The sequence below is a fragment of the Micropterus salmoides genome, unplaced genomic scaffold (genome assembly GCF_014851395.1).
Source record: "Micropterus salmoides isolate LMB-PRFRI ecotype aquatic unplaced genomic scaffold, ASM1485139v1 Ms_hic_scaffold_1, whole genome shotgun sequence".
In the NCBI taxonomy this organism is placed as follows: Eukaryota; Metazoa; Chordata; class Actinopteri; order Centrarchiformes; family Centrarchidae; genus Micropterus; species Micropterus salmoides.
The window spans coordinates 46,747,489-46,774,465 of record NW_024040040.1 but is presented as its reverse complement, the minus strand read 5'-3'; the positions used below and the strand labels follow the sequence as shown (position 1 = coordinate 46,774,465).

Here is a 26,977-nt window from a genome sequence, read left to right as displayed (position 1 = left end):
CCAACAGCTTTTGGATGGATTGCCAGGAAATTTGGTAAAAGCATTTCTGTTCTCCACAGAATCAAATGTAATAGCTTTAGCGATCCCTTAACTTTTCATCTAGCGCCATCATCAGGTCAAGATTTTCATTTGTCCAGTACTTTGTTAATGACTTCCAAAACTAATGCTAGCTTGCTAACACACTAAACAAAGATGGGGAACTGGGTAAACATGCTAAACCTGCTAAACATCAGCATGTTAGCGTAGTCACTGTGTAGCGTGGGCATTTTAGCATGCTGGTGTTAGCATGTAGCTCAAAGCACCGCTGTGCCTAGCGAGGCTGTTGTCTCTTTGTCTTGGTCCGGTTTATACAATCATACAAATTTGAAACTAACTGACTGAAATAAAACTGGAATTGAAATTCACTCAATATAAACACAGTAGTTAGAACACAAATAGTTAACCACAAATTGAACGTCGCTTGCCTTGAACAGAGCTGCAGTGGGTGCTATGAACAAATGTCTAAAATACGTTCTATGTTGATCTGCACTTATGGACATGAGAATTACATTTTTGTAGATCAAAGGCTGCTATAAATACACTGTCATTCACCCGACTCACATCACACAAACTGAAACAAATTCATTAACATCACATGCAACCCAAGGCTCATAAGCTATGCCTCCGTTTCCACAACTAGATGAGCTATGTGTCAGGTTTGTGTTTATCACTGTTGCATTAAATTTTATACAGTTATGCAAACATTTATTTCACCTCAAGGCATTTTTGCCTTCACACAGCTTAAATGATCCACAAAACTATGTTACCCTATGCACAAATGAGAGAGAAAAGGAAAATGGATTAGAATACAAATAATGGACTTTTGTTTTACTCTTCCATCAAAGCAGCAGTAAAGTGTCCCAAAATGCTCATATAAACGTTGTACTGAGCAACATTGCCAGGCCAAATAAAGAAAAGGTTTGCCAGATTGAAAATGGAACTTCGTGAATGTACACTGTGGTTGCGCCAATGATACACTAATGATCTTTTTATCATGTGCACAATCCCAATACTCATTTAAGTGGCTCATGATATGCTATATACGACAGCTGAGGAAGTCACGGCTCAGTGGTTTTGCACAATGGCAGCCAGTCATCAACAGCAGCCATAGGCCTGTCAGGCATTCACACTATGTACCTACGGCCACAATAGCCTCATCAGTAGCCTTATTCAATCAGTCTTCACAGGCGGAGTCGACTCGGGCGCTGCAGACCCAGCCAGCAGTCCGCTGATCTGCATCACAGAGGATTCAACAATGAGAGTGTCCCTCCTTAAATCTCCTTGAAGTGATCTCTGATTTCGCCTGATTGTGTCAGACGCTGTGCCATTATGCCACTCTGCGCTTTCAAGTATGACCACGTGATTAGTACAGGGGAGGGAGGGACAATGGCAAACTGTTTTTATGAATTGTTTTAGCATCAGTGTACAACACAGTCGGACAAGAAAAGGCTTTTTAAGTTAAGGTTTGAGTTCAGCCCCTGTAGGTCAGTCTGAACGCATGAGAAATACAAGATACAGTATTCAAATTCGTGTTTGCCTTTCAGTGATCTCTAATTTGAAGACTGAAGGATTTGACAAGGAGAATAAAACACAAATTCCGCCTCCGTGAAGTCATTCAGGCTAGAATCAATCTTGTAATGGCGATGCAGGACAACGCAGGGTCCACTCGGTGGGGCGTTGATGATGTCAGAGCAATTCAATGCTGATATCGATTCCCACACACACAGTGGGAAAGACTGTGGTAATCAATGCCCTTATCAATCACTCAATCAACCTTTATGAACTGCTACATGTCCTTCAAACAAGCGTGTCACTACTGTAGCAAAACTGCTGTTTGGGGGTCATGTAAAGATTTATTCTCATTTCACGAACATTTATCTTTTTTTCTGTGCCATGGGAATGTGAAGTCAAAGTCATTTTCACTAAGAAAATTATAGCATTTTGTACAGGTATTGATCAAACTGTGAATTGCTCTGCTCAGTGTAACACAATTATATAACCCAAGTTTAGTTATTCTTTCAAATAGAAGTTTGATTATTTCTGTCTCAGGCCAAGAAAAAACTTTTCGTTCATGACTCAATGCAGAGATATTCATAATGGCAGCGCAGTCAGAGTTCAATGAGTGGGCTAGAAGAGACAAAGCTAAGTGACTTGCTTGTCATTCCAGTGCCACTTAGTTTTCAACAACATAATTGTTCTCAACCCCTAGCACTGTTCTGAATCCCAACACATTTCACAAATGATCTGTCAGCAGAGTAGGTCTGAAAACATGTCTGAAAACAGCTACTTTGATTTCAGGTAAGATACATTTAATTTTTCTAAAGCCAACTTCGTTTTCTGTAGCTTTGGCCCTGCTTTGTATGTGCGTCTGAGCAATTATTTACATAAGAAATGCAAAAGCCATGCGGCTCTGTTGCAAAAAGGAATAGGAATTAGTTTTATGCTCTCAGATTGAATAAATATGTTTGTGTGTTTTTTGTTGCATGTTCTTGTTTGTTTAGTTAAGTTTTAACAATATTGTATCATAATTATCACTGAATGGCTAAACTTATTCTTATTTTAGTGTATGCAACATCTTCTAGCTACAAACTCACTACTCTTAATTTTATTTATTTCCATTCATTTTTATGCTTTTTCCCGACACTGTTAAAACATGCATGAACAGACACTGAAATATAAAGTAAAAGGACATACAGTTCTGTACAGTGTGTGAGAAGGATTATTTGATCATGCAGCCATCTTATGTGTTTCATAAGATGAGATATCTCATCGGTACAGTGTCAGTCAGAGAGGATGATTCTTCACGGCGTTGAGACTAGCGGCTGATCAGTGGGTGAGAAGCTCGGGAGTGCAGAGCAGTATGTAGGTTAGCTGTCAGGAAATTAAGCCTATTAACTGCTTATGTAACACGTCACACATTTGGCTGTGTGTCGCACGTGTATTTTCATCCAATATTTCTTATGTGGCATTAGGCAAAGACAGGCAGACTTTTGTAAAGATGGTGCACTCAGTAGGAAGTTCTTGCACAACCCTGATATTACTTATATTAGTTTTGCCGCAGTGTTTCTGTTTTCATATGCAAAGAATAGTTTTAGTAAAGTATATATTCATTATAATAAATATACTGTCCACATCTGTTCTTACATATATGCAGGAAGCAAAACAGTTTACTTTTCTACTTTAAACAGCATGAGTAGCTGAGAGCTGAGAGTCTACAGCTATGCCAGTGGTGATGCTTTGAGCTAAATGCAAATGTCAATATGCTAATATGCTCACAACCTAACACTCTGATGATTTGTAGTGGATTTTGAGATGATGGTTAAGGTACTTATGGTTATAGTCAGGTGATTACACAATTCATCCTGCGGGAACGTCTGAACCAAATCTTTAGACAATCCATCCAAATAGTTGTTGAATCAAGACATTTTACTCAAAACCAAAAATTTCTGACTTCCTGGTCACGCTGGAGGAAAAGTCAGTGGATCACTAGAACACATCACCTGGGAACCATGAATGTTCATACAAAATGGCAAATGTAAATGCTCCGTATTTCTATAGCGCCTTTCTAGTCATTTCAACAACTCAAAATGCTTTTACACTACATCTGCATTCACACACTGGCAGAACAGCCACCAGAGGCAATTCAGGATTCAGTATCTTGGCCAGCCTGGAGGAGCCAAGGATTGAACCGCTGACCTTCCAATTAATGGGCAACCTGCTCCACCTCTTGAGCCACAGCCACCATCTAAGCAACCCAGCCAATAGTTCTTGAAATATTTCATTGTGAACTAAGATAGATACTAAAATAAATCTGATCATAAAATCCAAAATCAGAGGAAAATAAAATCACGATCACCTCATTTAATTGAAATGGGATCTTTGGAACGTGTAAAAACAATAAACGATTGGCTGCCTAACATGAAAGAAAAAAAAGGACTAAAAGCAATATTTTAGAAAATTCTGATTTAGTTTTAAATACATGTTCAATCATTTGTATTTTTCTGTTCTCATAGTGCTTGAATAGTGAGGTAGGGGGCAGGGAGGTGTGTCCAGTCTGCACACTGAGCTGGACCTTTGCCCACTCTAATCATCCGGCTATTAGGGCCATCAGTGCATCTCCATCCTTGGTTCAGCTTCCAGGAGCCATTTGTGAAGCAGCAGAGCAGGAAATGAGGTTGGTTTGCTGCAGTTGCGGAAGCCTGGAGGATGTGCTCAAGGGAGCCACACTCCCTCCCAGATGGAGAGCAAAGGGGCCATCAGTAGGAGGTGGAGGTGAAGACAGAGCTGAGAGTTGCACTGCATTTGTAATGGACAAAGACATCACGGACCCCCAGATTTATTTTTCGGCAAAAACCAAGGACAACTGAGTGATGAGGTTTTATGGGACAGTCAAAGCACTGGACGTATTATAGTTCCTCTTTTAAACATGAAAAATGACTCCTCAGCTCTCTTGATAGAGAGTTTCTGTAGGTTTTCCTTCTTCTAATTTGTATCCTTCTATTTATCCAGTGAAAATAAAAACAATTTGTCCTGCTACATTGATTTACTTTCCTTTAAGGTCTTTGCCAAAAATTGTTGAGATATCACATAACAGCTCATTACAGTACGAACATCAATTGAAATAGCAGTTTGTCCTAAGTATATTTGTCATATGTCAATACCCACCTTTTTATGTATATAAATCAAAAACGGTTTTGAGCCATTCTCTGTGGTTGACAAGATCACAAACTGAGTCTTAAAAAAGATTTAATAAATAAACAAATACATTACAATAGTCGCCTGTTAGCCCTCCAGTCACAGGCCTGAGGTAAAAGCCCATAAGCACAGCACAGCAGTAAGGGGCAGGAGCAATAAATGTTATGCTGAGCAGCTGCCAACAATATTTCAGCGATGTGAGGCCTCCATATGACATCAACCTGACTCCAAGCTGGACTGAAGTAGACGTTTCAGTGACGGGATTGGTTTTCAGTAGAAGAAGAGCAGAAGTTCTTAAGAGAGTTCTTAAGAGTTTTGTGAGAGAAATCAAGCATATCTGATAATAACTACAGAGCATTCATGATGTTAAACAGAGGGACTTTAGTTAATGACACCTAAAATAATACCAAATGACAAAAAGCACCTTTTAATTTGCTATTCTAAAGGATAACATCAGGTTACCTTAAACTTTTTTAAGGATGCTGAATTCAAAAGGTTGACTGAGTTGGGGTAATAATAAGGTATAACTTGTAGTTTTAACTGTTTTGTTAAATAACAAGAAATTGCTCAGTGAGAGTTTTTCTCTCTCTGATAGATACTTGCCTCTGAGTGTTTAGGGGAAAACAATCACTATGCCATCTGTTAGTCTGCGTGATAAATTAACAGCTTCACTGCTTGAGCAATTATTTTCTGACAGTTTGAGCAGAATCAATAATTTGCAGACTCATAGCTGCATGAAATCTCGCTTTTCCTCCACGTGAAAAAGTTGCTAAAGGATGTAATTGGGCAAAGTTTTACTTGCACTGTCATGAATGTAACATGACACAATTGCAAGACAAATAATAATTTGGCAAAACAAAATTAAGATTACATTTCCTCTAAACATGCCTAACAGAGGAGGACTTTTTTTTTTCTTCATTGACCTTTACTGGATCCCCAATTGGCCTTTATGTATGGAGCTACGTTTTTTATTTCAAGTAGGGATCATGAGATTCTGATTTAATAGGCCATCAAGTCTGTAGCAGGTAAGGGATGTAATATTCCAGGGGGAAAAACAATCCCTTAGTTATGAATGTTACTAAAAACATGAACAAAAAAGTTAGTTATTTCTAAATAATCATTTTACAATATGTTGTGATAAATATTTATTAAGTCATGTATAAATAGGCTATTTATTACAACACTCCATCAGTTCTAATGAGTTAAAGACTCAACAGGTGTTGAAAGAGCAGTTTTGTGATATATGAGGTGTGAAAATTGTGTTTTCTGTCTGTACAGGTATGTGAGGTAGACTAAACAGCTAAGGATGTAGTTAAACAGGTGTGGATATATTGCAAGTGGTTGAATGAGTGTTAGTAAACTAAACAGGTGTGGATGTTGAGGTTTCATGTAGACAAGTATCTGTAAGGTAGAATAACCATCATTACGTAAAATGTGGAAAGTTTTGCTGCTTTTCAGTGAACTCAGAACTCAAAAAAGTGTGAACTGGGGGCAAATCCAATGTTATTAGCTAGCTTACAGTACAATATCTCTGAAAATCATCTTCTCTGCACAAAAGTTATTCAGGAAAATTTGATAATTAGAAAAATATACAACAATTCATGACTTTTGCAGATTAGTAACTGATGTAGCTAGACGGGAACGAAAGTAAGGAGTAAGTATATTTATGTCACTCGTTTTCATGAAAATGTAATGCACCTGTAATGCTTTGAGGTCCTAAGTTGGAAATTTTGTAAACAAACGGCATTTAAAAATTCCTGACCTCCAGCTGTGACTGTAAGGCATCATCAGTCACCACCTCTCAGGAATCACTAGCAGGGGTTTGGCAAAACCAGTGACTGAGCTGGGTGTGTTTGGGCCCCAGCGAGGGAAACTGATGATTGTTCAAATATATCAAAATAATTGGTTCATTGATGTAAACATTCTAGCAAACATTCTAGCAAACATGTGTATTTTAAACCAGGCTGTAGCTGGATGTCATCAGCCTCTGAACTGAACTCTCAGTCCGGCTCTGGCTCAGCCCCACGGCGGCTCTTTCCCCCAGCAGAGCCTTTGTAATGGGACACTGCTAAATGATGCTCCAGTGCAGTCATGGCCTGTTACACCTGACTCGCTCCTCGCTGCACTCGCCTGTTGTTAGCTCGTCTTCTCCAGGCTAATTTATGACCCTTCCAGACTCACCGGCTACGAATTACTCAAACTAATCACGTGAGCCTGATAACTTCTTTATGCATTCCTTGTTCTTGATATGTGAAACATAGCAGAGGAGGTTGGAGCACACAGGAACTACACTTTGCTGGCTAATGCTATCATGCACTTAAAGAAGAGTAAGTATGATGATGACTTTTCAGGTTTGATGTCACTAAATACCTCTTCTAATGCTAAAAAAAAAACACTGTTTGTGTGGCTGGTCTAAAAACACGTGCATCCTTTACTTGCAAAGTGTCAGCTTGGCTACTTCATTTGGATTTCTTATTTGCAGCTTTGGGAGTGGCTGCAGCTGTGTATATGTGATTTCCTGTGCAGTATGTGTGTGTATATCTGTGTGTATGTGTCTACATGTATGCTTTACCCTACTACCCTTACTATCCATGTGTCTCTGTTCGCTCTGGTACCTCTCACCATCAGTAAGGTCAGTAAATATGATATTGATCATTGCTATGATTTGCCAGAATGTAAATCTGTAGAGAGCGGCGTGGTTTAGTGTGTTTAGTTTAGTTGCCGAGCAGTAGTAAATTTAACAGACAGATTTTTTATCTGAAACATGTCATAGTTTTTGTACTTCTCCTGAACCCTGAACAGATTGCCCTCTTATGATGTCACCAAAAATATGCTTCAGTAATACTTTTGTCATTGTTTTAATGTAGACGAACAGCAAGAACCAATTAACATGGGATTTTCAGCTTGATGTAGCGTGAGGATATTATCTGTATGCTTCCACTGACAGCCATTTGCATCTCATGATTCTTTCACGAAACTTGTGCACTCCAGGTCAAAGCATTTTGACTTTGATGTGTTCAGTGAGCCAGATTATCTTGGCTTGTAGACCAGCAGTCTTCTTGTTCCAAGGTTAAGATGAAACTTTAACCCACTCATCAGCGACACAGATTAGTCCAAGCCAGTGGTGTCCCCTTTTGCCAAATTTGCCTCTAAGAGCTTCAGGTGGCCACACCTCTGCTGAGACATCGCTCACATCAAATATCCCTGAGAGTCATTCATCTGTTGTTTCCAGTGTAAACAATTGGACTACAATGACATTTATAAAATCTGTATTCTTTCTTTCAGAACCAAAGTGGTGCATCAGTTTGCACAGTAAATACTCAGTTCAAGTTCAGTTCATTATGCCTGCACTCGTAGGCAGACTGGTTAACGCCACATTCCTAAACAACTAACTAAAAGTGACAGCTGGTCGGTGCTCCCGGGCGTACAAGGTTAGATAACCCCATGCAAACAGACACAATGTCTCCTCTAAAGGGTTATTTCCTTGCAGCCTGTGCGCCTGTTTGAGGTGTCCAGTGTGAGTCCTTTGGTTTCGCTCTCCTGTCTCATGTGTCACAGCATGTTGTCGTATATAGAGGCGGTGATGCATTATTGAAGATGTCTGCAGGTTGCTCAGGCACATTAAGCAAACAAAAGTGCAATTACCTACATGGGAATGCATGTATAGGAGTCTAATTGCTCTGCATAGGCGATGACTGATAATGTCTCTGCAACTTAATGTCTGTGTTCCGGTTTTATCATGCACAGGAGTGATTTATTCACAGTAACTCAGCCAAACTGATTTAAATCATCACAGTGATCCTAACTGGTTTAGATAAGCAATCTTCCTTGAACATAAATAAGGTGATACGAAAGAAAAAGAGAAGTGGCCCTCCGCAGCACTGTGCGCTTAGGGCCTCTAACCAGCTTTCCTTTGTGTATGAATGGGCATCTATATGGGGAAAGGCTCACGCTGCAACAGTGGCTAATTCCTGCTAATCCCAGCGTATCTTCTACCACTTAGAGATGTTTCCCAATGGCAGCCCCGGAGCAGGGGAATTGCTGGTGAGATTAGCTCACGTTAGCTCCTCCTCTGTGGTTTACACTCAGCCAGGCCAGGCCGGCCTGCCGCTGCACCTATGCTAACCTTTTGCACAGAAATGGATTAATTATTTTTCAAAAATGTTCCGAGTCTTATTTAGAGAACAATGTAAGTTTCTTTCCATTTATTCTGCTTTTTATGTGGTTTTAGTTTCGGGTTGATTCAGTTTTGAATGTGAAACTTGTGAGGGCAGAAACAAGTTTTATGAAAGGTGTGCTTAGAGGCTTAGAGTTTGTGTGGCATTTAGCAGTGCTTTCCTTTACATGAAGATTTGGTTGGCTCTGACTGACTTTCCTTTGCACATTTCCTTGCAAAGATACAATCCTGTTTTTTTCTGTTATTGCATTTAATAACCTTGGGTTTATAGTATTATGTTGTGGTTTTGGTCGTATGTGATAAATGTTACAACACTGGTCCAAATGCACAAAGAAGAACAACATGGGGAGATGGAAGGTTTATTTTGAAATTAAGACTCTGCTTTGACTCGCTCTGAAAGTAGCAAACACACAGCAAAATTCTCAATTCTGCAGTTATCAGATACTATTTTTACCTATCTGCCTTCTTTAAATGACAACTTGTTAACTATGAAATTGGAGAAAGCCACAGATTACTGAATGCCATAGTCATTAAGATAAGTTTTTAGCAGCACCTGTGTAAAGGTTCTACATCAAATTCCACAAGCATATGCATCAGTGTTTATTATGCTTCCTAAATCTCCCAATAATAAAACCCCTTGATTCACCGTGAGTCATTCTTGCGCCAAAATGTCATCCAGCAACAGCGTAATCCTAAAGCATCATTTATCTGCACCTAACACCTAGCACACGGCGTGTTAAATGCAATATGATTGTAAGTAACATCAGTCCCAGAAATAACTACACACCCCGTCTTATGTGATACAGATGAGTGCTTTCAGATAAAGACAGTGCTGAGTCTTTTTTTGTTGCCTGAGAAAACTGTGCAACATAACATACACTGTCAGGAATTTATCACACTTTAAGCTCAAACCAGCCTTTGAAATTTACTTCCAAAGTCTCTCCAGTAACTAAGACCTGACTTAAACTGTTACAAGGCTGCAAAGTGAGTAAAGAAAGGTGCACGGACGGTTTCTGACTGTATTTAAATGTATTTTCTTTAACACTGTAACACCATGCAGCTCCATGAAATACTGTTACTATAGTGTTAAAAAATAAACCCCCAGCTACCACTGGATTATCCTCTAGTTAAACACTTGATGCTTCCAGTTTAATTCCCAAACAAACCAGCATGACTGCACTTTCAACACTAGACAAGGCCCTCATGTGGTTACACTGTAACTATTAGTAGGTAGTTAAAAGGATAGCAGTTTTCTGTGTTCTTCAGCAGAACTCTTCACTGATAAAACTAAGTTCTCACGTGGATTAAAATAAGTATAAGCACATCAGCCTGTGCACACTGCAGTTTCTATCGTTCTTATCTTTTCTAACTGAGACCCATGTGTATTTCTTTCATAGGAGATCTCTTCTGAAGATGTTTCCACAATCAGGGAAATCCATTGTCTTTGACAACTTTCCAGATCCCACTGACACCTGGGAAATCATCGAGACGATCGGGAAAGGGACCTACGGAAAAGTCTACAAGGTGCTCAACAAAATTGATGGAAGTAAAGCAGCTGTAAAGATACTGGATCCCATCCATGTAAGTTGACTTTCTCATCTGGAGTGTCAAAAGTTGAGTCAAGCATTGAATTTAGGTCCAAATATTCCATTATATTACTTCTGTTAGTGTAATCTAAGATCACATGTTTCCATACCATGCACGTGTTGAAGACAGTGCTCCTTAAAGCAGCTATAAGCTTGTGGTGTGTTTATGCCTTTGGTGGCAGCATAGGGCGGAAAAGTTATAGTGTTTATAGGATCTGCATTTTAGAGCTTTAGACAGCAACACTGATTAGATCTGGCCAACCATATTTTCTCTTTGCATCTACCTCACTCTTTCCTTTCAGTTGTTTAGTCAGTATATTTCTGCCAGATTTCATTTTATTGTCATGCATTTGTTACTTACTGAGGCTTTTGTCAATCAGTGATAAAAAGCTATATATCTCATTGGTTACTACTAGCACTTCTTTTGTGATATGGATCTGGCATTTCTGTGTGTGTTTTTGGGTTTAGGTTAGTGTTTGTGAATTGTATACTTTTCATTTTTCACAACAACACATGAATGTAGTGTGTGCTGACTGAGAAGAGTTGTGTTATTACATGTTGGGCTTTTGTGCCATACCCTTAGCTCAGTGAACTTAAATCAAAAGTGACCTGAGAAACTTACCCAGTAGTAAACAATGAAAGGACCAGACCTGTGTCACCCAACATTCCTGAAACCTTACAGTAGAAAGACCTTCCAGACAGGATGCAACCCTTTTACACAGTGGAATAGTAAGTGTAAAAAGTTCTGGAAAGTATGTTAAGCAGATCTCTGGTGATCTGATACACCAGCAGCAAAGCGAAGGACTCATTAGCTCAGCCGTAAGCCGCAAGATACACATCATGCTGCTCTGCTTTATTCTCTGCACAGGGCATTTAGAAAAGGAGTTTTCTTCCAACTACAACCATCAGCAAATTATCTCTGCAAATTGCTTCTGATGAATTATTATCAGTGGGATGTATTGTGGCGGTTCTCGGATAATTTTGGGCTTGTGCAGTGTTTTAGCATTGAGCCAAAACACATTTGGCACCTATGCAGGTGTGTGTGTGTGTGTGTGTGTGTGTGTGTGTGAAGCAAATTTGACACAGAGCAGGGATACATGATGTTACTTCTGGCAGCTTGAGACTGATTTATTTTCTACAGTGACTAGATTTATAAATTACACAACATTACTGAGCAAGAGGGACAGTAACCAATATATTGTTGTCATCTTAAATTTCAATGTAATCAGCAAAGATCACTAGTTTTAGATAACAGAACGATAATGGAAACTTTTGTACTTTCTAAAGAACAGTTAAAGAACATGATCATCACTGATCTGGTGTTATGGCGTGTTATGTTGTTTAGACTGATAATACCACCTCTGTTGTCTATTTTAAAGGTACAGTGAACTGTATGGCTTATTTAGCAGCTCTAATGAGCAGCCATTTTCATCTATTAAATCCAGCCGTCATGCTAAGAAAAGTCTCATTAGTCTTTTGTGAATTTGTTACAGTTTCTCATTATTGAAATGATTATCTACAGATCACTAGTCTTCGTTTTAATCACTGGACTGATTATTTCATGAACAGACCTACATACAGTACACCTATATTAAAAAAGTTTCCCTTTATGCTACAGTGTGCAAGGTTTCAGGTTGACATTTATGATGCATTTCAGAAGAATACTTGTGATTTATTGATATGACTATTTTTTGGTGTAAAGTACAGAGTTGTAAAAGCACTGTCCAGTATTTTGCTTCAGGTGCTGTGGATAGTAGCACAGTGGTATCCAGACCAAGACAAATCTGGGGAGTCATGCCAATATTTCTTTTAATACAATATCTCTAACAATAGGACTAGTGTGCGTCCCTTCTGGTGTCGAAAAGGTATTCAACGAAAACACTTTGAGAAGGGAAAATCACTTGATCTGCTTACTGTATGACTCAGACATTCAAAACCTGTGACGAGAGGGTCACATGTACACATTGCTTCGTTTTAAGGGGCACTGCAGTGGAGTACCATTGATGTGTCAAGACGTTCCTGAAAAATAAAGAATTGCTCTCAGTGAAATCCCCCCATGTAAAAGTAACTTGCCCTTTACAAATTAAACAAAAAAACATTCTCTTTTAATCGAACTGTCTGTTAGGAAATATAACATGTTAATAATGAGCTTTAGGGGTGTTGGTAGGCAAATTTATTTATTTATTTTTTTAACCTTTGGCAGAGCCAGGTTAGCTTCCCCCCCTGTTTTCAGTCTTCATGCTAAGCTAATCTAACCCCCTTCAGGTTCCAGCATCATATTTTCAATAGAGGAAAGAGAGTGGCATCGTTCTTCTTATCTAATTTGCACCAACAACTAAACTAAAACTACTTATTTAATCTAGAAAGCTGGTATCACCACCACATAAAGCATCACAAACATGGAAACATGGTTGGTAAACATGAGCAAAACGTGCCTTTCTTGTAATTTTAACTGCTCTTTCTCCTTGTTTTTCAGGATATTGATGAGGAGATCGAAGCGGAGTACAACATCCTCAAAGCTCTTTCTGACCACGCCAACGTTGTCAAATTCTACGGGATGTACTACAAGAAGGATGTGAAATGTGGAGATCAGTTGTGGCTAGCACTGGAGGTAGGAAAACCTATAATATTTGAATAGAAAAGCCACTATGTGTTTGCAACAACCCATATATTTGACTATATGACACCATAAATAGCAGCACCTGTATACTGTGCGCAGACATAGAGCGTATAAGTGCAGATTAAAGGTCTGATTGTACTTCACACAGCATGTCTCGCCAGGTATACGCAGTGGTGACCAGATCTGGCCAGGGATTATGCCACAGTTTAAGCCACCATGGGCAGTCTTGGAGTTTACTTATAGGCCACCTGGGGGATTTGGTCGCAGGCCAGCAACATGGCTGTGTTGGGGGTTGAGGTTGGCTCGCGTGTCGTGGTCACCCTGCTGAGAGCAGCAGAGCAGGGATTTCTGTTTACAGGGGCTGTCTCAGTGTATTAGTTTATGCACCTATCACATTGGAGCGCCGGACGAAGTGTCGCTGGTAGTTTGGATTTTGGGTAGAATACACTAAAGACACTGTATGTTGTTGCTCATTGTTGCTTTTATATATATTTTAGTATGTAGATAACAGTTCTATGTTTATTCTACTTATCTTGGTCAGCTTTGTTGGCCTTGTTTTAACTCCTATTTCTATCTACACCTGGTTGTGTACAGGAATGACTACATGCAGGTATGAATTTGTGATATTTTACGCAAGACTTCAAGGGGACCTTGCTGCTGCAGCTGCTTTCTGTACATCTAAAAAAGCTTTGCCTCCAGCTATCCAGTTTACCGTCTTTCATAAGTCATTGGCTGCTGTAGCCTTTTTTGAAATGTCAAGCTGTAGACAAAGATGTAATGGAGGTCAACCTCAGAGGAGGAAAAGTGTTTGAAGGGTCCAACACGGTGGCGGATGTGGGTTTTCTTTGCCTTTTGACTTTCTGACCATGTAATTTGTGTTCCTGCTTTGATGGGGAGCAGTACAAACCTGGAGATGTCTGGTAAACATGGTCAGAAAACTTGAGAGGGGTTGATAAGAAAGAATGCTGGCTAAGTGTCACAGCTAGCGCTCCCAAAGGTCTTTGAAGTAGTGTTTATGAACGATGAAACATATAATTTTTACTTAATGTTGTCACTTAATGCTGTTGTCAATATTGTACAGACAATTATGGTCCCCACTAGGCTTGGGCAGTATCAACGTATTACGGTATACCAGGTTTAGGGTTGGGTGCCATTGGTACCATTTGCTACCGGTACCCATCTGGGCCTTTTTAGTACTTTTGTAATTTTGTAAAGAAGTTCTCAATTTCAACATTGTTAGTAAAATAGAATTAAAAATAGTATAAAACGAACTACTCTAGCAATGAATAGAATATGAGGGCGGCCCTACTAGTACGTTGTTCTTGAATTTGGCACCCACTGATTCATGTGAATTGCTAGTCGGTAGTACCAAAGTAATACAGTTGGTACCCTTAAAAATACGAAGTTCGGTACCAAATCCTAACCAGGATACTGTATGTAGAAATCCCGATAGTACGACTTTCAATATAGTCAAAAACACAGATGCTCCTCTTTCTATTAAACTAATATGGAGGTGCTATATTTGAGCTGATAGATTGCAGTGTACGCCCTCAACGTAGGCGGGTGACACTGCGTGAAACTGCCTGACATCATGGACAACGCAATAACCCCCTTCCCATTTCTGTTATCCAAGCTCAACGGGCTTTGAATCAACAGCAGCAGTGTTATGCTAACCCAGTAGATAGTTTTCACCTCTCCAGCTTGTGTTTCTTTCCCTTTTCATCACTGTCCTTCCTCCTGACCTTTTGTAGAGCAATTACTTTGCTCGGTATCAAGTACAATATATGATACTGAATAATCAGACCACATGGTGCCTTCTATCTGATAAGATAGTTCTTATTTTGCACTGTAGTGGTTGGTTGTTGTGTATCATGTTAGGTTTTTCATTCAATTAGCTTTGCTACCTTCTTTACTCCGTGTTTCCTCTGTGGTTTGCATATTCATTTTCAACATTTCCCTTGCAAAACTCTGCAGCCAGCAGTCCAAGTCTGGTGGCTAATCCTGAGGCTGAAATCACTGCCTGACAGTTTAGTAAGTGGCTCTGTGTGTGTGCATATGTGTGTGCTCTTGAGTAGATGCACAAGGGGTTTTAGCAGTGAAGAGACAGGAAAGCAGAGAGTGAGGTGGTCATTCACCATGGTTACTATCCCTCCTTCCTAAACTGTAATTTTCCATCCTCCAGCTCTGCTGAGAGGAGCCTTTCTCTGCCCTGCACTGACAGCAGACCGCTCATTATGAACAGAATTCATACAAATTGCATCCTCTACTTTGTTAGCCCCTCATTGGGGTCTGCAAGCTTTTGGCTTTGCCTCTGTAGTGTGCTCCTTTATGATAGCGGATGTGGGCAAAGAGGAGCAAGCTTTCATGTATGAAGGCCTAATTCTGCTCCCAGAGTTTAAAAATACTTCAAAGATAGCAATGATGGAGCGACTTTTATTCTCTAATTGGAAATAACAAACCTGATTTGGATGTGCATTTATTTGAGCTCCCGTTTTTCATCCAGAGACCCTGTTATATGAAGACCAGGGATTATTGGACTAATCCCTGGTCCCTTTAAAAGCTCATCTGAAAGATGTATCTCGTCTTCCATTATGCAGAAATGAAAAGTCACTATGTCATAATGCTTAATTGAAATAGCATTACTCTGTGCCTATATTGCATAATTTAAAATGGTTGTTTACAGAATTTAACTGCTAGTTCTTTCACTACTGCTTTGTCGTTACTACCGTTGATAAAAATGCTAGTAGCAGCAGTTATTAGAGAATAAGACCCTGATGAGTGCATCTTGCAAATGCGAGATGCCAAGGGTGCGTTAGCAGTGCGCAAAACTCTTACTACCTATAGAAAACAACTGCAAAAAGATGCCTCCCACTGCAAAACAGTGGTCGTTCTGATCGGGGCTTAACAATTACACAGAAAAATGCAGTCAATTTCCCTCTGCATTAACAAAGTTTTATCTTATCTTCTCCTTCTAAAAGCTGGTGTTCCATCCATCTAATGCTGCGTTGGTGCTGCATTAATCAACAATGCGGAACTTCCACTTCTGCCAGTGTAAAATTGAATTGTTTGTGTTTTAGAGAGTCATGCGTCTGTCAATTCAAGGTCAGACAGTTCACAGAGAATTATATACTTACAAAATGTTTCTAAAAATGAATGCGCTCAGTCATTAGGAAATGGAGGAAGTAACTGGGCATGAAGGGGCATTTATCAGGACCAAAAGTGAATTGGCATCTTTAAGTGTTTTAGTTTCTGAGTGATGGAAAAACTCATCAGACTGTCTCTACACTATATTAAACAGAGTGGCTGAAAAGATTCATTCCTGATTAATAAGTCAACCATATGACATCCCACCCAGAGTTTAGAGACAAATAATTTAATGGCAGTGATTGAAGTAGTACTCAAATATTTTATTTAGGTAAAGTACAACTATCTAAAAATACTATATTACACATCCTGTAGTCATAATATTAAAATGTAAAAATATTAGTGTAGTAGCTAAATATACCTAAAATGTCAAAGTAAAAGTAACAGTAGTAACAGTAAAATGTATTATGATATATTATGATTACATTATTAGATTGCAAATACTGCAATAGTGTGTAAGTAGCATTTGGCTGTTGGTGGAGCTAGTTTTGCTTTACATACAGCGAGGTAGTTTGGTCCAGTAGTTTCCAGCCTAGAGGTCAGGCTCCTGCAAAGGGTCACGACACAAATCTAAAGGGTTGTGAAATGATTAATGGGATAGGAAAGAGGAAAACGTTCTGCTCCACAAATGACTTTTCTTTTCTCAAATTTTTGTTTTATTTTAAAATATTGATTTGAACCTTAAATTGTTAGTAGATTTGTTAGCAAGCTTGGGTAATATTATGGTATTTCAGCATACCAGGGTATTTAGAAATCTTGAAACACAGGCGCTCCTTTTTCTATTAAACTGATACGGAGATGTTGTATTGAGCTGATGTTCTGTAGTACTCTTAATGTAGGCAGGCAATGCCGCGTGAAACTGCCTGACATCATCGACAACACCATAACCCCTTTACTTTTCCAGCAGATGGTAAACAACGCACACACAATGGAGCTTTAGCTGCAGTCTTTATTTACTGACAAACTAAACTTCACTGCTCACATTTTCCTCTGCTCCTCTGCATTCACCTGCCGCTTGCTCTCTAATTACACATTAGACACACAGCATAGTAGGCCAGGCATTGTCATAGGTGCTAAAATGACTTGTTTCATCAGCTGCACAGCTTTTACTTTTTTGTTGTTGTTGTTTTTTACACAAATACTGTTATATACCGCACACCCCAGTGAAATATCAGGAAGGTAGGAAAAAATAAATACCACCCAAGCCTGTTGGTAAAACCCCTGTTTTCTTATTTTTTAGATAAATTGTATTTTAAAAACTTGTGTTTTTTTAATCTAAAAAATCTTAATCTGAAAAGTAATGAGTAACTGTAGCTGATAAATGTAGCCCCCTGAGATGTAGTGGAGTAGAAGTATAAAGTAGCATAAAATGGAAATAGTGAAGGAAAGTACACGTGCCTCAACATTTAACTAAAGTAAAGTACTTTAGTAGAAATTGTGCATTGTGATTTAGGGACTGGTCAAGACTGAGAAAATTATGAATAAAACAAAGGAGGTTTGTAAGAAAGGAAACGCACCTGCAAGCTTTAAGACAGATTTACCTGTAAGCATGACAATGGCTTAAAGCACAGAGCTGAGATAACACTGAACATGGGCCTGATCCAACAGGAGAACTTGAATCTACTAGATCTCATTGTCTGACAGAGCTTGAGATGATCTGAAAGGAGAAATGGAGGAAACCCTAGTAGACTTTAAGATATTATAATTTCCCATTTGGTTCTTAGGTTTTTTTCATAGTTAGTGAATCAAACAGGAAATAAAATATTTCTTTTTTATAGTATTTATATTGCAAGAATTCATCAAAAAATAGAGTCATAAATAAATCGCTGCTGCCTGCATTTATCCCCCATTACTCTTTGTCCTGACTCGTCCTGCCCTCGTACCCCAACCTCTACGGTCATTCATTGAGGTTTAAAATGGTATTCCTTGTTCGGACTTTTCAATAAATGGATACTAGAAAGTGGACACCTCAGCTATTATTGCCGTATAAGCGATAAGGACACAGTAACAGTTGGACCATTTTTCTCTGGAGCCGACCCAGCGTTTCACACACACAGGAACACACACGCTTGTTTAGTGTGTTGGAGACATGATGCAAATCCATATGTCCTATAATCTGAATTTAAAAATACAATATAAACGAACATCAAAGATAGTGGACTAAAAAGTCAGCACCTGTGTGTTTTAACAGCCGCCGTGGTTTATCCTCACTGAGTCAGGGGGCAGCCGTGTTTGTTTCATCTTTACATTTGTTTCATCCACTACTTCTTTTACACGTCTTTGATCAACTAGTTTCATTTACATGACAAAACAAACACCTGACCTCATTTGTAATGGAGAATATCCCACTCAATATTCAATGTATTCAGTTTTTTTCTTTTAAAACTGATAGTTCTGTAGAAACTCATGTGACAAGATGAAGACATGGATTTTAACCTTTTTATATTATTATAATAGAAAATATATAATATATAATTATAAGGCAACAGCATTTGTGTTGACTTTCCTCTTGAAACCTTATATTCCTTAATGGTGATGCCTTGTTGGCAGCTGGCAGTAAAAAACAAATCTTGAATGAAATCAGTAGCATTGAGCTTCATAATAAAGCTCCATATTTGACATTAAAGTCAATTTTTTTTAGAAGTTTTTTAACTTAAAATGAATGGGAGGTTTTAATGTGACCAATTTGCCATTATATTTTTTATTTTTTTTAAATGTAAATGGATTAAGCTATTATCTCTTCTCTTTGGCTGTTTTGTAATCCCCACTGACTTTTACAACCACTATCATAGTTTAATGAAGTGATGCAAGTTAATGGGAATTAGTTTGTTTCAGAAAAGAAGTTGTGTTTAAATATCTGGACCCAGACCGTTACCTCATAGAAAGGTTATGAAATCTGGTTTAATCTGTACAAGATGTAAATCAAACCAGGTCTAAAGTTTCATGTGTCGTTTCCACTCTGCAGAGGTTTCAGTCTTCAACACATCACAAATAATTAATGTTCATGTTGAGCATCACTGTGGCTAAGGTGAGAGTGCTAACATTTAGCTCTGCTAAATCTAGGGCACCGTACCTCTCATTAATATGGATTTGTCTGTCTGCCCTGTGTAATTTAATGATGACAGGTGATATGCTGCAGTGATGTGGACTGACGTCAGGCTGTCTGTGAAAGCCTCTGTGGTATTCTCTGCTTAACTGCTGTTTGTCTGCACATCTGATAGCAGAGAGAAGGAGTGATTAAGCTCCCCATGTGGCAGCTGAGATACATGGCAGCTGAGATACATGCCATCCATTCTGCAACAGCTCTCTGGGCTCCTGGTGGATAGTTAGATTGATAGGCAGACAGGAGGCATGGCGTTGAAAACTTATGCTATCGCTTAGTCAAGGTCAAAGACTCGCTTCACTCTCAGCATCTAGTGCATGGAGGTTTTACTGAATGGGCCAGAGTTCCTGTTCCGAGTCACTGTTTCATGTTCATTTCTTGTTGGAATGTCAAATTATTAATGACTGCAAAGAAAGACAAAACATCTACAAAGACAAACAAAACAAGTGAGACGCAAAATGACCACAGATGCAAAATTATGAAAACGAGATGTAAAACAATCATGTAGTGAAACAAAATGACTACAAAGAGATGTAAAGCAATCATAAAGAGACACAAAACTAATACAAAGAGACTTAAAACAACCACAAAGAGACACAAAATGACCACAACAAGATGTTGAACGATCAAAGAGAAACGAAGTGACTACAAAAAGATGCAAAAAGATCAAAAGTAGAAACAAAATGACCACAAAGAGATGTAAAAAAATCATAGAGAAACAAAATGAATACAAAAAGATCAAAAGGAGAAACAAAATGACCACAAAGAGATGTAAAACAATCATAAAGAGAAACAAAATTACTACAAAAAGATCAAAAGGAGAAACAAAATGACTACAAAAAGATGCATAAAGATCAAAAGGAGAAACAAAATGACTACAAAGAGATGCAAAAAGATCAAAAGGAGAAACAAAATGACCACAAAGAGATGTAAAACAATCATAGAGAAACAAAATGAATACAAAAAGATCAAAAGGAGAAACAAAATGACCACAAAGAGATGTAAAACAATCATAAAGAGAAACAAAATTACTACAAAAGATCAAAAGGAGAAACAAAATGACTACAAAAGATGCATAAAGATCAAAAGGAGAAACAAAATGACTACAAAGAGATGCAAAAAGATCAAAAGGAGAAACAAAATGACCACAAAGAGATGTAAAACAATCATAGAGAAACAAAATGACTACAAAAAGATCAAAAGGAGAAACAAAATTACTACAAAGAGATGTATGCATAAAGATCAAAAGGAGAAACAAAATGACCACAAAGAGATGTAAAACAATCATAAAGAGAAACAAAAGGACTATAAAAAGATCAAAAGGAGAACAAAATGACTACAAAGAGATGTAAAACAATCATAGAGAAACAAAAGGACTACAAAAAGATCAAAAGGAGAAACAAAAGGACTATAAAAAGATGCATAAAGATCAAAGGGAGAAACAAAATGGCTACAAAGAGATGTAAAACAATCATAAGGAGAAACAAAATTACTACAAAAAGATGCATAAAGATCAAAAGGAGAAACAAAATGACCACAAAGAGATGTAAAACAATCATAGAGAAACAAAAGGACTACAAAAAGATCAAAAGGAGAACAAAATGACTACAAAGAGATGCAATCATAAGATCAAAAGGACTAAAAAAGATCAAAAGGAGAAACACAAAAAGATGATGTCAAAACAATCTATAAAGAGAAACAAAAGGAAACTACTACAAAAGATCAAAAGGGAGAAACAAAATGACTACAAAGAGATGTAAAACAATCATAAAGAGAAACAAAAGGACTATAAAAAGATAAAAAGGAGAACAAAATGACCACAAAGAGATGTAAAACAATCATAAAGAGAAACAAAAGGACTATAAAAAGATCAAAAGGAGAACATGACTACAAAGAGATGTAAAACAATCATAAAGGGAGAAAAACAATGACTACAAAGAGATGTAAAACAATCATAAAGAGAAACAAAATTACTATAAAAGGATCAATCAAAGGAGAACAAATGACTACAAAGAGATGTAAAACAATCATAAAGAGAAACAAAATAACTTCAAAAAAGATCAAAAGGAGAACAAAATGACTACAAAGAGATGTAAAACAATCATAAAGAGAAACAAAATTACTACAAAAGGATCAAAAGGAGAACAAAATGACTACAAAGAGATGTAAAACAATCATAAAGAGAAACAAAATTACTACAAAAGGATCAAAAGGAGAACAAAATGACTACAAAGAGATGTAAAACAATCATAAAGAGAAACAAAATTACTACAAAAGGATCAAAAGGAGAACAAAATGACTACAAAGAGATGTAAAACAATCATAAAGAGAAACAAAATTACTACAAAAGGATCAAAAGGAGAACAAAATGACTACAAAGAGGTGTAAAACAATCATAAAGAGAAACAAAATAACTTCAAAAAAGATCAAAAGGAGAAACAAAATAACTTCAAAAAAGATCAAAAGGAGAAACAAAATGACTACAAAGAGATGTAAAACAACGATAAAGAGAAACAAAATGACTTCTTGCTAACATGTTGTAGGGGTGGGAAGCCTTTTACATGATTGTGACCTGGGGCCTGTCGTCTCATCACATTTTAGTATTTTCTGGTGTACTTTTTTTTATCAGTTTCACAGTGTATTGTTCCAACATATAAAATGGACAATGATGCATTGATCATGATGTCTTTAAGTACAACTAGAGCTACTACTGACAACTCATAATTGTCATTTATTAAGCAAAAATGCTAAAAATCTTAATACAAAATGGTGCCATCATGTTTTTTTTCTAGTGCCATTATGCAACGTTTTACTGTAGTACTGTAGGTCTTATTTCCCTAACCATGCACTATAAGCCCCATGATGTGCTGTTGTGTGTCATTTTAAATGCACCATGATGTGCTGTTGTGTACAATACCCTGCCATTTTAAATGTCAATTTAAAAACCTATAGTTGCGTTAATGCCGTGGTATATAAGTTATTTGTTAGCAAACTTTTCTTGCTGCACTCTTTAGTATGATCGCCACAGGGGACTGATTCTTATCCTAAATAACCACACACCACTGCACGTCTATTGCCTAATTAAGCTTTCAGTTTACAAGTGCGGGAAATTAGTGTAATTATACAAGAACAAGTGTTTAATACACAAAAAGATATGATGGAAATTTCCTGTCTTACACAAAATGTTTTTGCATGTGGGTAGGATTAAAGATGCGTTGAAATACAGAATATTCACAACAAATGGGAAAGAGGGATGCGTTTGGATGTTTATGGCTTCTGTAGATGATATCTTTTACCCACAGAGCGATGTCTGTGTTTACAAACAGCGTTCACATCCAGAATCTACAATTTACAGTTCCCAGCACTGTGATTGACATCTTAGAGCTTTTTTTCTGTATACCTCAGGCATCTCCCAGAGAAAGACCCAAATTAAGGGTTATTATTGTTGCCAAGGCAACCAACTGGGTAATTTTCTGTAATTTTCCAAGAGCTATTGAAGATGCAGTCCATATCTAGACACAGTATACCTCAACGAAACTCCTATAAATACACATGAAATCAAACGTCCCTGTTGATTTTAATCTTAGTTTGTTCTGTTTCCAGTACAAAATGTTGTGTAATAGGTGTGTAATTTCTAATATAAACCGTGGCATTGTCTGAAGACTTAAGATGATGTACTTCAATTTAAGATCATTTGTGCTTGTTTAATATTTACCCTGCTTAGTCATCGCAGCGTTAGTTTAAACCCTGCACGCAAAATATACATTCTCCCCCGTGGGTACGATTTTCACCTCTCGCTAAGCTGCCTCAGAGAGATAAGCTGCTAAAAGATTGACAGAATGACTTTCAGCATCTCTTTTCTCTCTGTGAAATCTTGTGATCAAAAACGTTTTCACACTCTGCTGTTTCCCCCACGTGAAATTCTGCATATCTCAGATGCCCCAGATCTCAGCATATTGTATAAGTTCAGCTATAAGTGCTGACTCATGTTGAGCTTTTTGCTCATTATTCTCTGTTCTTTGTGTTTTTTTTTCTGTTGCAGCTCTGCAATGGTGGCTCTGTGACAGATCTGGCTAAAGGCATGCTGAAGAGAGGAGACAGAATGGACGAAGCGATTATTGCCTACATCTTGCACGAGGCCCTCATGGTAAGCCTTTTGAATGTGCACGAGGTGAGACAATGCTGTACTATAGAGCTCAATAGAGCAACCTCCCACTGAATACACTGCTGCGATGAAAAGATTTTAAACAGGATAATTTTGAAGGCAGGTGCTTTTCAGAAAAAGCTGTCAACCTCTTTTTTTTGCCACAGGGCCTCCAGCACCTGCACGTCAACAAGACCATCCACCGTGACGTCAAAGGCAATAACATCCTATTGACGACGCATGGAGGGATCAAACTCGTGGATTTCGGTACGCTGTGTGTCTGTTTTTGCAAGAGACGAGCTTTAACAACATGTCTCTTTTTTTGTACTATCCTCTAATCAGTGAAAATCATGTTATGGCTCTATTTAACCGAAGAGGGTCAAATCCATTACCTTCAGCCGCTTGCCAAATAAATTGCGCCACTAATTAGTTTCCTTGAGAGGCTGGAATACATTTACACAACCCGACAAGGTGGTAGATCATTATACTTTTCCATTACACCCTATCTTTTACATTCTCCTGCAGACAGCAGAGGAGATTGTTGCTATTCATCCTGTGTTTGTACTGATTTGCTTTTGGCTTTTCTTAACCAAATGAGGCGCTCAGAGCAGCACAGCCATAGTTCTTGTGATAGGCAAAGTGATTCTGACTATTTCCAGGGGATGACTCATCCCTGTTTTCTTTAAGGGCTTGAAAAACCAGCTGCCTGTTTTCATTACAAATAAAATCCCCTCTCAACGTGCGTGTAGGTTTGCATTTAGTCTGCTAATTGTGGGCTTCTCTTAAAAACCCTTTTTCACAAAGTGCACAGCTCTTACATACGGAGGAGGAAGGGGGAGTCGGGGGGGTATTAATGGAATCACTTGATATGTGAATGTGAAGTAGCTCATATGGAGCAGGGCCATTCGTCAGAGCAGCTTCTTCTTCCTCCTCACTAAGATGATTCTCAACACCTGTTTATTGCACCAGTTTTGAAGAAGGAAAGCCTCGAGGTCTTCAGGAATTAAGAAGTTAGAGATGTAATTCAAACTGTGCATCTCATAAATCTTCAGTGATGTCTACATCTGGTGTTAGTAGCTTCATCCTGGGTTCTGATAGTCTTCATTTTTTTGGTCATTTATAATGTTTTTGGTGTTATAATGGTCAGTATAGCAAACATCTACATTTGCTTAATGCGCCTTTTCTTAACTGCACATTTATCTTTGATACCAACTTTTCAGGCCAGGCAATGGTCCAGTAAACACACAACCATCTATAGCAAATATATATAGAACATATATATATAGAACAAAATCTAATAATCACTCAAAACTATCATTTAACACATAAAGTTACACCACCTAACCTCTTACACTAACCAAACCCTGGCTCTGTTTTATTGCATTTAAAGTTCAGTTTGCCTACAAACCCCTCCTCATCTGAAGCATCGCTTATTATTTGGCTGTTATCTTATTCTTGCTGCTGTATACTGAAAAATGGCAGTCTAGTACTAAATCAAGCAATTCATTTTGTGCATTGTTGCATCATTAGCATATATGTTCATGGATGAAAAATTACATGTTCAAGCAGAACACACCGTGGTTAGTGAAGACAAACAAAGTACCAACATACAGTATTTATAGTTAATGTGTACAGTGACTAAAAGTTGAGATTGTTTGTAACAGTTCACATTAGTTGCTGAAGGTTGATAAAACTCAAATTAGTCAATATTATTTTTAACAAGTGAAGTAAAAGTGTAATATTATTTGCAAAATGTCATTGAAAGTAGTTATTTGTTAATTGGACCTGTATTAAATAGTACCGTTCATATAGTCATCTGCGCCTTTAAAATACTATCAACAATATCAACAAACACCAAGAAACAGTTTCTTTTTCAAATTTGATGTATGTGACATTTTATAATCAAATGATCTAAACTGTAAAAATTTTGAAAATGCCACAGATTAGAAAAGAGACCTGTCAATGTGTCCTTGAGAAAGACACTTAACTGGTAATGCATTATAAGTCCCTCTTTATAAGAATGTCAGTTACATATCTGCCTGTAAAAGTCAAAACAGCCAAGTCTAGTACCAGTCTTTATTTGGGTTAGTTAATGTAATGAAGTTAAATGAAGATACTGTTCCAAATATTTAACTAGTAATTATACAAATGTTCCAAAGTATGAAATTTGAATCATTTTAGTAGAATTATGTGTAAGATTTCATGATGAGTTAGACAGCAGTATATTGCTTTTCAGGTCAAGTTAGACATAACACATTTCTGATGTTGCATAGCATAATTGTGTACAAACACATCATACAAATCTGAATAATTGAACATATTATGTAAATAATGGTCACTGAACCACTGGAAAGCTAACACACCAGTGATGTGGAGGTAAAGGGGCTTAACCCGCACACATCTAGTTCAAATGTTAGCTTGTTAGTTTGTCAACAAATTTAATGGGCTATTTGTTTGATTTGTAATGCAAATCATTCTGATTATGTATTTATCTATATATAAATAATATCTATACATATCCACCACCTACCACTTGGTATTACTAGCTTTGTTATAAATCAAAAGTAACCAGTGTTGCAGAATGAATACAAACAAGATATTAGACACACGAGACGCTATTATTTGAAGCTATTACAATCAAGGCATCACAAACAACTGATCTAATCTAACCATTTCTGTTGTGATATACAGATTTGGTTTGCTTTAGTACATCTTATCAATTGTTTCTTGGCTAAATGTGTAATGAATCTCTAAGATAGGAAGGGACGAGTATCTGTGGAAGTATGCCTGAAAAGAAATATGTTACATAAAAGCATTGCTAAGTTTCAACTCTGTTAGTTCAGCATGTTGTTCAGAGAGAAGCTCCTGAACACCAGATAGAAAGTAATTACATTTAAAGTTGTGGTGTTATCACCAATAAATCTTTACAGCATTAATTTTAAGAGTAATTGCTGTAAAGCAACTGGACTATCGGCCGCGATCAAGTTCCCACTTCCACCTTATCTTGTCAGAATGCGTATTCACTGCTATCTGCCCTTATATTTCTGCTTGCTATTCAAAACAAACGCAAATATTATCTTGGTGACAGGAAACAGTGGGGTTTATAATGAAATCTGAACTTAATGCTGAATGCTAAAGTGTGGACATTAAAGATAAGGGGGAGGCAGGAATAGAGGTACAAATTGGAGGTGAGAAAATGATGCCCAAAGCAGCATTCGCTTCACCATGTGACTAAAATATGATATAAAAAGGTTGAAACTGTCACCTCAAGTAGTGCTAAGCTGTATTCTTTGTACCCTGTGAAGCTGTGGATGAAAACAGAAAAGACAAAACTTCAGTCCCATTCACACGACAAGTGAAAAACGTCCTGATTGATGTGACACAGATACATTTTGTAGCCACTCTAGCGGTGTGACTCTGTGGATGGCAATGATGGTCTGTCTGTCGGTCTGTCGGTGAACCACTTTAC

The 26,977-nt window shown here is 37.8% G+C and overlaps 1 protein-coding gene across 1 annotated transcript in view; it reads left to right on the top strand.

The window, feature by feature from the left end:
• Positions 1-6,656: 6,656 nt before the first annotated feature.
• Positions 6,657-26,977, top strand: part of myo3a (myosin IIIA) — a 62,115-nt gene continuing 41,794 nt past the window's right edge. Inside the window, exons 1-5 of the mRNA XM_038731479.1 lie at positions 6,657-7,061; positions 10,309-10,492; positions 12,974-13,108; positions 23,407-23,511; positions 23,676-23,775. Of these exons, the coding sequence (XP_038587407.1) occupies positions 10,325-10,492; positions 12,974-13,108; positions 23,407-23,511; positions 23,676-23,775 (508 nt within the window). The 5' untranslated portion in view covers positions 6,657-7,061; positions 10,309-10,324. The remainder of the gene's footprint in view (positions 7,062-10,308; positions 10,493-12,973; positions 13,109-23,406; positions 23,512-23,675; positions 23,776-26,977) is intronic.